Genomic DNA, 11,494 nt, shown 5'->3' with positions numbered 1-11,494 from the left:
ATTCCCTAAGATATAGGGCTTGTTTCAGCTTGCTAATGCATCAGCCCAATCCCACAAGCAAGCTTCAAACACTGCTCTTTTTTTTTGTATTTGTCAGCAATGTCAAATTTGCCTTTAAGAGATTTGGTGGGGACTTGCTATAGTTAGTACTTGTACTGTCTTTTGAGTTTGCAATTGTCTAAGTTTTGGATGCTGTAGCTGATGAATTTTAATGCATGGTTATGGCTTGCAGTTGAAAGAGAGTAGGTTTAGATTAGATATTAAGAAAAAATTCTGCAGTCAGAGAGTAATGACTCACTGGCACAGGTTGCCCAGAGAAGTTATGGATGCCCCATCTATCCCTGGCAGTGTTCAAGGCCAGACTAGATAGGACTATGAGCAACCTGGTCTAGTGAAAGTTGTCTGTGCTCATGATGAGGGTGGGTTGGAACTATACAATCTTTAAGGTCCCTCCCAATGCAAACCATTCTGTGATTCTGTCTGAGAATGTATGACATTCTGATTTCTCTCAATGTAATAAAATGGGAGTAGTCAGAATGCATTTACTGAGGGACAGTCATGCTTGACCGAGCTGACAAACTTCTGTGATGATTTCCCCTGTGGATGAGGGCAGAGCAGTAGATATTGTCTGCTCAGACTTCATGAGGCCTTTCAACACCATCTACCACAGAATCCATATAGAGAAGCTGGTGAAGAACGGGCTGGATGAGCAGACACTCAGGTGAACTGACCCCCAGGTGACATATTAATTTTACATTTTAATAGTTTCATTAATGATCTGAATGATGGGACAGAGGCAAGTTTGCTGATGACACCAAATGGGGATGGCCCTCTGGATAAACCAGAGGGTCATTCTGCCCTCCTAAGGGAGCTCAGCAGGCTGCAGAAATGGGCTGAGAGAAACCTCATGAAGTTCAACAAGTGTACTTGGGAGTCACCAGCTGGAAATGAGCTTGGCAGAAAAGGACCTCAGGGTTCTGTGGGTTACCATGTTGAACATGAGCCAAGCAACTTGCTGCTCGTGCTGCAAAGGTGACAGATTGTGTCCTGAGCTGCAAAGTATTGCTAAGTGAAGAGAGGGGATCCTTCCCCTCAACACCACACCTGGAGTGCTGTGTTCAGTTCTGGGTTGTTCATTGCAAGTGAGACTGGATAGAGATCAGCAAAGAACCACGAAGATGATGGTGGGACTGGAGTATCTGTCCCGTGAAGAAAGGCTGAGAGACTTGGGACTCCTAAGCCTGGAGAAGGGGAAGTTCAGGGAAATCTCATCAATACGTATAAATACCTCAGAGAGGACATAGAGAGGACAGAGCCAGGCTTTTTTCAGTGGTGCCCAGTGACAGAATCAGAGGCAATGGACACAAGCTTAATCACAGGAGATTCCCTCTGAACAGCCAGAAACACTTTTTTCCTGTGACAGTGGCTGAGCACTGGGCACAGGTTTCCTAGAGGGGTGGTGGAGTCTCCATTTTTGGAAATGTTCAGAATGTTTGGAGCTTAGGCAGCCTGCTAGAGGTGGCTCTGAATGAGCTGGAGGGTTGGACCAGACATCCTCCAGGAGGTCTCTGTCAACTTCAGCCATTCTGTGAATCACCGAGAGGATGGTCTGGCTGTTAATAAAATGTCTTCATGAATACTTAAGGCAGACTCACCTCAAAGGGAGAACAGGGATTTTCTAGGCCTGCATTGAAATGTCTGAATATCTGAGACAACCCTCTACACACAAAAACCCCCTGAAAATTACTTGTCAGTCCAACTGTTCATACCTGTAGTTTCCACATCTGCCTAGTATGGTTTACTGAACCTGCATAAAGGTTCGCTTACTGAACCTGCATAAAGGTTGGCTTACTGAACCTGCAAAAAGCAAGAATTAATGAGAAAGATGGAAGGAAAAAACCATTTGGTTTGCTGAAATGAGTACTGTGTATTCTTCTGTAAAAATGAGGCATTTGCACGTGGAAGCCCAGACATATAAGAAAGGTTTTGGGCTGACAAAGAAAGGCAAGAGTGTGCACCAGGACACAGGAGGTTCCTGAAGTAGATTGAGAATATGGCTGAGATGCATCAGTGCAGTAGAATGAGCTCAGCTACAGAAGCAGCATTCAACCCTCCTGCAGCAGGCAAATAATGCTTTGAAGAGATAAAAACTGTTCTGCTGGCTGCCTGTCCCATAATGACAGGTGGTGTTCTCTGCTGCTGGTTGGTTGGGCAGCTGAACTGGCACAGCACACAACTGCTAAGGATGAAGTAATTTTGCTGCAAGCATGCATGTTGCATAAGGCAGAACACAACAAAAAGAAAGCTTACAAAATGTTATAAAAGAGCAGGAAGGAGCCTCATAGGCCAGAGGGAGTTTAAATCTTTTCTTTAAGTATTTTAATTTAAAATTGAAGTAACAGGAATTCCTTTAGGCAGCAGTCTTCTGAATTCTGTAATTAAGGACCCAGGGGTCAATTGTTCTCTTGGTATTTTGTCAGCACTGAGACTTATATTAGTTACCATCATCCCCTAATTCTGCCCAAAAGGTTGATATTTTAATTAAATTGTTTTCAATGGTTTATTCTTTTACAGGTATCCTCAAATGGCATACAGTCAACTCCCTTGAATCTTGCAACTTACTGGAAATGTGATGCTGGCACTACTGATGTGAGAGTGGATTATAAATACAATCCAGAGTCTATGAATGTGCCTAGTATGCTGTCTAATGTCCAGGTTGTGGTACCAGTAGATGGAGGAGTAATAAACATGCAGTCACTTCCACCTGCAAAATGGTAATATCAATACTTTTCAGTATTTTTTCAGATTCATTTCAGTCTATTCTTTAGTGTCATAGCCTGAAAAATTTCACAGGAAGAAGTAGTAAAATGTGTAGTATCAGATGTCTAGACATTTGTGGTTTAAACAGATTACGTGCAGCCAATTCACATAAACTGAGACAGTAAGTACCCATCCCAGCTGTGTAATAATATAAGTCTTTATGAATTTTCCAATGTTAGCTTTATTTTGGCCAATAGATTGAATAGACAGTTTTAATACAGTAATTGGAAATGGTTAAAAAACATTTTCTCTGTGTGTGTATAAATGTATTCATATAAGGGGATTATATAGAAAAAGTAGCAGAAATGCAGTTTTTAAAAAGATTTCCTGATTGTTCTAGCTTAAAAATTAGCTTCTATTGGAAATAATTTTAAAACACACCTCAGTAACTGAGGAGCTCTCCATAGATCAGGTAGCACTGTCTCTCAATTCAAGTGTCATGCAGATTATTAGACTAGCAGCTACCTGCCACCACCTTCTGAGCCTGCATTTACAGTAGCACTTCAAAGTGTGACATAGATATCAAGAAATTATGTTACTGCAAGTTTGTGGAAACAAACAGAGGGTAGTGGGACTAGACAGAGTAGTACAGCCCTGGAGCAAAAGGTGAGCAGAAGTCAGTCACTGTGCCTTGCAGCATATACATACTTGCCCAGCTGTAAATAAATCCTGGACTGTTTATTCCCAAAATGGTCTTTTTAACATGAAGAGGGCAAAGAATAGCACATTGAAGGAAGTTAGAAGTTAGACTTTGTTAACCTTATTTCTTATAGATCAGGTTACCTTACAAAGCAAGGTTTAAAAGAAAAATAAACACGATGCATTTGTTGGGTAGATTCTAATGTTTTTGGAGCCAATACAGTTACAGGTGTTTATTGGACAATGTAGTAATAAAGTATCATTTTAAGTGGAAAAAAATCCTTACAGGACTGAATCTTTCTTGACTTGGTATTTCAAGGAAACAATATTTTAACCAAATTTTAAGTTTATTCTGAACAAGAATGTATTCAGTATCCTATCTGAATGACACAACTACACTGTGGTGAAGCCAATCGAAGCCAATCTCCCTGCCCAGGCTTCTTCCACAAACCCTGTGTAATGAAGCCAGAGTAAAAGCAGGAACACCCATCCAGAACACCTAGTGTTAGCTGGAAAGACTTAGGGATACTTGCATTAGTGAATTCACCCAGACAACTTCCAAAACCCAGAATTTTGAGCCTGGCAAGCTGACCAAAAAAAAAAAAAAAAATCAGTTATGTCCCAGGCAGGTATAGTATTTGTGATGTACTACCTGTTCGGTCTAGTGGATTGGGTGGTGGGGTTTTGGTCCTTTTTTAGGAAAAAAAGTGGCTTATAGCTTGACTTCCTGTGAGTAAATGCTACCATATGTGCTACTTATGTGAGCATTTCAGTCCTGCTACCTCAATGCCAAGAGTAATTTCAAACCTATCAGCACTTCATGCTGCTCACAGCTTTAAGTTGTTTACTTTCCTTTGATGCAAGTACTAGAAAGTCCTCCAGGAGTTAAAATGCCCTGTCAGCTTAGACACTCTTGGTACCCTTTTTTGCCCCTTTACGGTTTCTGAAGTTAGCTTGAGCAATGTGTCATGCCAATTAGTGTTACTAGAATGGAAATGAACTAAATGCGTGCTCTCAGGACTCTCACTTAGGGGAGAACAATCAACATTGCTCCCCAGTCTACCATCATCACGAAGTATCAAGGCATAGCTTCCAGACTGCTTCAAAAGTAACTTATGCTTTAAGACTGCAGAGGGTTTTGAAGTTTGGAGCCATAGATGGGGACACAGGACAGTGTTAAATGTGTAAAAAATTGTATAAAATGTGTAAGCAAGTGTGTTCTTCTGAGCTTGCTGCTCTGGAGTGATGCAGACACACCCTTCACTTTTCCTCTTTTCCTCCTGTAGTTTTCCACAGACTTATCTTAAATGTGCAATTATTTTTATAGACTTCCATTTAGAGATGTCTGTACCAGTGTAAATCAAGGGAAATAAAGTTCTAAAACCAGTGCTTATAACTAACCTACCATTCTCTTACAGGAATGCAGATCAGATGAAAGCATATTGGAAAATATCTAGCATTTCAGAGAAGTCTGAGAATGGAGGCAAGTTGAACTCTTTTGTTTTGCTTTCTTGTACAGAAAAATTTTAGCAGTAAACAGGTGATCATCTTAGCCTCTATACCCTCTAATTCCTTTTTACACATTTTCTCATGCTGTATCCCATTTACTAGTTCACCTTCTTCTCAATTAATTGCTTCCTGAGAGATTCCATTATGAGATGTCAAAATATAAATTAATTATTAGCTATACAAGGGAAAATAATGAAGTACTCTAAAAGCAGTTAGTAGTTCTAAAACAGAGTTTAGATGGGATAGGAAATTATTGCATTCATGCCATTTGGAAGTGAGCAGTTACTCAAATGAAAATGGGTTTAATATCTGTGTCTCTCTACACATGGGTAATTTAAATACATTAGAAGGAGATAAATGGAAGAACTGGGAGTTTAAAAAAAAAATCCAGAAGTCCTGTGCTTAGATAGGTTATTCTTGACCAATATTTTGAATCTTGGTTTTGACCATAATGACTCCAGGAAAAAAATTAATCTATGCACAGCTGCTCAGAGTGGTAATTTATACAATATTGCGTAAGATACTGATAGTTGTCCTCTGCCCAGTGCCTTTCTCTTAGCTCTAATTGATGTCACGACCCTTGCAGTCTCTGCAGGTGCAATATTTTTTGAAGTAGTACAGGAGCCAAAGGGAAGCATCTCATCCTCAAAGCCTCTGTGGAGAAATGAACTGCTAATGTAAAGGAAAGGCCTTTAGTCCTGTTAAGAATTTAGTGAAGGGGATTGTGAAATCACAGATTTGCTTGTAAATATGACTGGTTTCATATAGAAAACACAAGCATGAAAAGAGAAGACAACTTCTATTCCTGCAAAGGCTGCAAAGTGTCTATCATTCAAACAAAATTAGAGAGAATTTTATTGGACAGAGGTGATTACTCTAGTCTGGTGTACTTTGTCCTTCACTAACCTCACGGTTCTTTGCTATCTGTTTTCCATTACATTGGAATAGCCCTCTCTTTTTTTTCCCTTCTCCAAACACTGTGGCTTCTTTTAAAAGAAAAAATCGTACTGTAACATAAATGCAGCCAGATGAAGAAGAACTGTACACCTACAGAGCAGCACAGAATTGGCTGCTAGTGATCGAGTTTGCCTCGTGTGTTGACAGCAGACTTGCACATATCCCGCTGCTTCTGCTGTATTCTTTCTCTTTCCACTATCTTTTCCTCCCCTTTTCTTTGAGTATAAACACGTATAGTGCTCTCAGTTCAGGAGGAAGTAATACTGTGCTGATCTTGCACTTACAGAAGCAAAGAGAGAAGTTGCACAAACACTGTCCATGTCAGGACAAGTGTCTTCAAGTCTTCTTTCCTGGCGGACAGCATGATAAAATGTTTTGGGGGTTTTTATGGTCCAACATATTATGTGATCTGTCAGTTGGAGAGAGATAAAACACAGAACAAACTTTCAAAACACTTGAATATATGAGCTTCCATCCTTAGAGTAGAAAGAACTGCCACTTTACAGAAATAAGGCAGACCTACTGAAGATCTTAAGCTAAATTTATAAAGAACAAGACACTGTGTGAAACAATTTCTTCTAGTTCCTGCTTTTACCTCAGTAACATTTCAGTTACTAACTTTCCTTGTCATTTAGCAGTTCTTATTGATAGGAATAGCAAGTTGTTTTAAAGTAAATGTATTCCATTTTTAATTATTTAAATCTCATTTTCCCAGCACACTTCCCAAGAACAAGAGAAGACCTGTTATAAAACTAGAAACTGGTAGCAATGTGGGGATTTTTAAAATGCCTTTCATTGCCTACAGAGACATACTTAAAGTAATTTTGAACAATTATTGCTTTATAATAGTATCAAAGTGATGCCACTTCACCACTGTGTCTGAAAAAAATCAACTGAAATTTGTAATAAGTATTTAATCAGACCTTTTCTTTAATAGAAACATAGTAATTGCTTTCCTCTGGGTACATTACTGTAGAACTGCTTTTCTTCCAATGTTTTTGTTCATGTACTTTCATCTAGACAGATCATGACAACTTTTAAGTGTTCTGATGTAGTTTCAAATCTGCTAGTGAAAAGCATGTAGTATCTACCTATCTATCCATCGGATACCACCTACCATGAGATAGATGGTGTTAAGTACTTAGAGACCAGCAAGCATAAATTATTATAGGGACCAATCAGATAAGTAGTAAGTGATTGCCAGGCTGTCTGATACGCACATTTTTTATAATCTTGCAGAAATGTATATTGTTTCTCTTTAAATCATTCACTAGTCATTGCCTTTGACAGAGTTTTGGAAAAAACAGACTTGTACTCTTACCTCTTTTGATAGTATATGTAGGTCAGCCACTAGGAATGAATCTCAAAGCTCACCCTGTTAGTTTCACTTCTTACTACTAAAAATTTGGAGACATCATTTTGTTCTTGCAAAACAATCAGCTTCTCAATTTTGTTGTTTTTATAGGTTCTGGATCCCTCAGGGCAAAATTTGAGCTTTCAGGAGGACCCAGTAAACCAGCAACACTTGCAGTGCAATTCATCAGTGAAGGAAGCACGCTTTCAGGAGTAGATGTGGAACTTGTAGGCACTGGCTATCGGCTTTCCCTTCTTAAGAAGAGATTTGCCACTGGTAAGACACTGACATGCTTATATATTCAAATTAATATTATATATTTGCTAGTGTTAAATTCTAAAATACGAAACTGTTAAATGAGTGATGTATAAATAGTTACTCTTTATTGAAACATTTCTGACAAGTCAGTTTGCTTTTCCATAGTTATTCAAACTGCTCCAAGGAAAATATTGACAAAATCTGGTTTATCTACTGACTGCAAAAAAACTTACCTTTGTTTTTCAGGACGGTATATGGCAGACTGTTGATGTACCTGTGAAAGTCGTCAGATCAGGAGTGCAAGAAACCCACTCTGCCCTCTCTAATTTTCAAACACTATTTTAACATGCATTAATTTTTCCAAAATGTTGACCTACTTTGAGGCTAAACTACAGAAAGTAAATGCACTTTTAAGAGTCATTTTGAAAACTTTTTATTACTTTACAATAGCACTGAAGTTAACTTCAACACTGTCTGTAAATGATCAACTGCAATACTTGGGGAAAATTTGTTGAAAAATTAGTAACTTTATATAGATGAAGTCAAAATAGTAATCTGCAGTTGTAATGAAAGTATGAAATTTTATGTTGTACTGTAAACATTAAGCCTAAAATGTAGGGGAGTTACTAAGAAATATTTGAGCTTTTCATAAGTAATACTCATTTTTCAGATTCTTTAATTGCCAGCTTTTAATTGACAGTTTATAAAGATAGCAGAGGCTAAGTCTTGTGTAGTTCTTCTATCCACTCATGCCACAAGACCAGCTGAGTGAGAGATGTGTAAAAGTAACTTGATGCCCATGTATCATTTTTTTATATAAGTTTTATTTTTTAACTAAGTGCAATGTGTTACAAATTGCAAAACACAGCAGAGATTTACATCTGCAATTAGTCAATTTTTTGGGCCTTGTGATTGAGTTAGTGCAGTAGATTTAATTTATTTTTGTATTAATTGCATAACATTTGTGCCTTTCAAAAAAAAAGCCTGTGCCTATCCAATTTGATACTCATGTGCCTCACTTCCTTTTTCAAAGTTTGGCTCTTCATCAAGGAAGCGTGGTATTTGTATTATACACACAACTGTTCAAAAATTATTTTCACTGCAATTTATTTAGAAGACAGGTTTGCAAAAACTCCAGTTAAGAAATTTAAAATACTGAATTACTTCCTCATGGAATAATTGCAATAAAATGTGGTTTTATTAAAGGGAGATGCATCATGCAGGACTCAGATACTTTTTCATTAAGTAACTTTAATGTCACCAAAGAGGAGAATCTGAAAAATCAGTGAAGATAGGAAAAACAAACTTCTAAAAGCAAACAGCATTACTCTTTGCTTTGGCAATAAGTCTTCAGACTTCGAGTGCTTTTGGGGATGTGTGATGTGAATGTACATATAGTACTTCAGGAGGCATTTTAAAAGGATATTTTATGGCTGCAGGATGACAAATCCTGCCATGTGTTCGTTTTTTTTTGTAACTACCAATTTTAATATTTGTATTGTTATCTAATCTGCTTGCTACAGCCTAAGCATGGGGATGTGACACATCAGTAATAATTTTTTAAAGCAAGTCACTAATTTAGAAAATCTTCTATGTATTTGTATTACCAAGTTGGCTTTTTTTAAATGTTGAAATCATAAGCATTAAGGCAAAATAATACAATAACCTGCATATGAAAATTCTAAATGGACATACTAGTGTCTATTTCAAATTCTCTATTAAAACAGTAAAACGTGCTTGAGTTAATTCATGCAAAGCCAGTAATGAATTGGACTGCTGAAGCTTTACAAGAAATTATGCCTTTGCAGAGGCTGCATAAATTGTAGTGTACACTAGACATTTTTGCAGGTGAGAGTTTCATTGTTAGTACTAAGAACATACTGTACTGTAGATTTGATTGGTAGAGTACATTTGGCTCCTAATTTGCTAATCTTATTGATGATAAATTTATAACTGATAAAATGGTACAGTCTTTTTATTGGAATTTTAATTGTAACGTGCTTTACAATCAAACTGATTAACACAACAATACTTTATAAATGAAAAACAAAACCTATTATTGCTATTTTAATCAAGTATTATATTAATTTCTAAGTTAAATGAAGTAGTTAATGTTTCAGCACTTTTAAACTAGCCTTCATTCAGGTGTTTTTCATACATTTGCATTGGGTGCAGGTTACAATTTTGAAGCCATACAAGTTTATATAGACATTTTGTAAAGAAACTCAAAAACAATGTAAAAAGTACGTGTAGCTATCTGATATTGAAAAAAATAAAAAGTATGTAGCAAGCTGGTTCTTGCTTGTGTATACAGCAATATCCCTTGTAGCTGCCTCCTAAGAAAACTAATTTGTAAACACAACTCTAAAGGATCTGAATTTTTATGATTTGTTACTACATTAGACTGTAAATTAGAGCATACAAGTTTATCTTACAAAAATTGTAAATACTTCTGAATTTTCATAAAATGTAAATTTAAAAAATGTGCACCCATAATAAACATGTAATATATAAATTAAATACTGGCTGATATTACCTGTACTTTTGCAGTTAGTTCCACAGATCTTCTAAGCAATAAGGTAATAGAGCAAAACCACGCCTGTATTAAATGTTTTTAAAGTGTCGATTGATTTTAAAGTGATAAAGGGTAGAGATCATTATGAACTCTTTTGTATATTTAAAAACAGAGGTAGATGGAAAGATGACTTCTCCAAAACGTTTCATCTTTACTAAACTGGAATGTCTGAGATGTCTATACTGGCCTATGCCTTTACTAAATTGATATGCTTCACTAATAAATTAGATTAGGTAAAACTGTGGATATGTTTATGAGAAAAATCCTAACTTGTGGACATGAGCTGCTGTCTGTAAGTAGTGCTATCAAATGCTGTAAATTCCCTGTCTTCCTTGATAAGAAAGGTATCATGTTGTTGCCTATATCTTCTTGTGTGTGCAGGAGAAGAATTAGTGACAGGATTAAAGTAATACTTTCTGATTTCTAATGTTCCACCAGTCACAAAGAGTAGAAAATTTAGTACTTCTTCAGCGTTCTGGGTGGTATAGTCCTTCTAAGCTTTGAGCACAGAACAGAAGTTGAAACTGAACAAATGTTTTTGAATCTGTTTGTTTCCTACTAATCCCAAGGCCTTTAGAAGCTTAGTAAGTAATGACTTATTAAATTCACTTTCTCAGCTGGTTGGATATCACTGCTATAGAGGTACCATTCTTGTCATGCAGGAAAGCAATAGTCCAAGGGCTTGATTCTTATCTTCTGCTGGCAGGCAGGAATGATGAATGCAAGTGCTCAGTGGTCAGACTGAATGGTCCATCTAACACAGCAGTCTCTCTTCAACACTGGTGAAAGAGCACACTAGAGCCTTGGAGAGCTCATGTGTCATTTGCTTTCTGCTCCCCCAGAGCACCTCAGTTATTGGATAGGGATGTAAAAAGGTGTTGCTCAGTTCTTCTAGTATTCATTGAATTTAAAGTTAACAGATCTGACAGAGGCTGCTCTGGCATGTCTGTTGACACTTGACTTGCACCCAGGTACTGTTCACAACTGCTGCAAACTGGATCACTACTGTCAAAGCAGGTTTGTGATTATCTAAGTACATGATCAGGTAGTTTTTCAGGGAAACCTATCTCTACCACTGCCAAATAACATTTATGTAGGGTATTTGAAGGAGCTAAGGTATTTGATTATGAACTGGAACAGTATGCGAGTTATAACTGGTGAGTTTTGCTATCTAACTAAAATGAAAGGTCTTGCATCATGCCAAAAAGAATTACATTTCAAGTCTTGTATGTTTGCAAAGCTTAAGATACACAAATGTTAAGATGGCTATCTTTTGTTTTGCAATTGCTAGATAATTGGCTTCCATTTCAGTTGTTATGAAAGGGAAATTATACTTAAGAACATGCAAGACAGAAAGTCAGGAATTCCTCCAAGCATAGAAT

At 37.2% G+C, this 11,494-nt stretch overlaps 1 protein-coding gene across 7 annotated transcripts in view; it reads left to right on the top strand.

The window, feature by feature from the left end:
* Nucleotides 1–10,057, top strand: part of FCHO2 (FCH domain only 2) — an 88,869-nt gene extending 78,812 nt beyond the window's left edge. For all 7 annotated transcript variants that reach the window (XM_017740661.1, XM_017740659.1, XM_008638619.2 and 4 more), the window contains 4 exons: nucleotides 2,575–2,774; nucleotides 4,878–4,942; nucleotides 7,391–7,555; nucleotides 7,784–10,057. In XM_017740661.1, the coding sequence (XP_017596150.1) occupies nucleotides 2,575–2,774; nucleotides 4,878–4,942; nucleotides 7,391–7,555; nucleotides 7,784–7,806 (453 nt within the window). In that variant the 3' untranslated portion in view covers nucleotides 7,807–10,057. The remainder of the gene's footprint in view (nucleotides 1–2,574; nucleotides 2,775–4,877; nucleotides 4,943–7,390; nucleotides 7,556–7,783) is intronic.
* The last annotated feature ends 1,437 nt before the right edge of the window (nucleotides 10,058–11,494 follow it).

The sequence above is a fragment of the Corvus brachyrhynchos genome, unplaced genomic scaffold, assembly GCF_000691975.1.
Source record: "Corvus brachyrhynchos isolate BGI_N302 unplaced genomic scaffold, ASM69197v1 scaffold467, whole genome shotgun sequence".
NCBI lineage: Eukaryota > Metazoa > Chordata > Aves > Passeriformes > Corvidae > Corvus > Corvus brachyrhynchos.
Note: the sequence above shows the minus strand (reverse complement) of the source record. Positions and strands in the feature narration are given on the sequence as shown.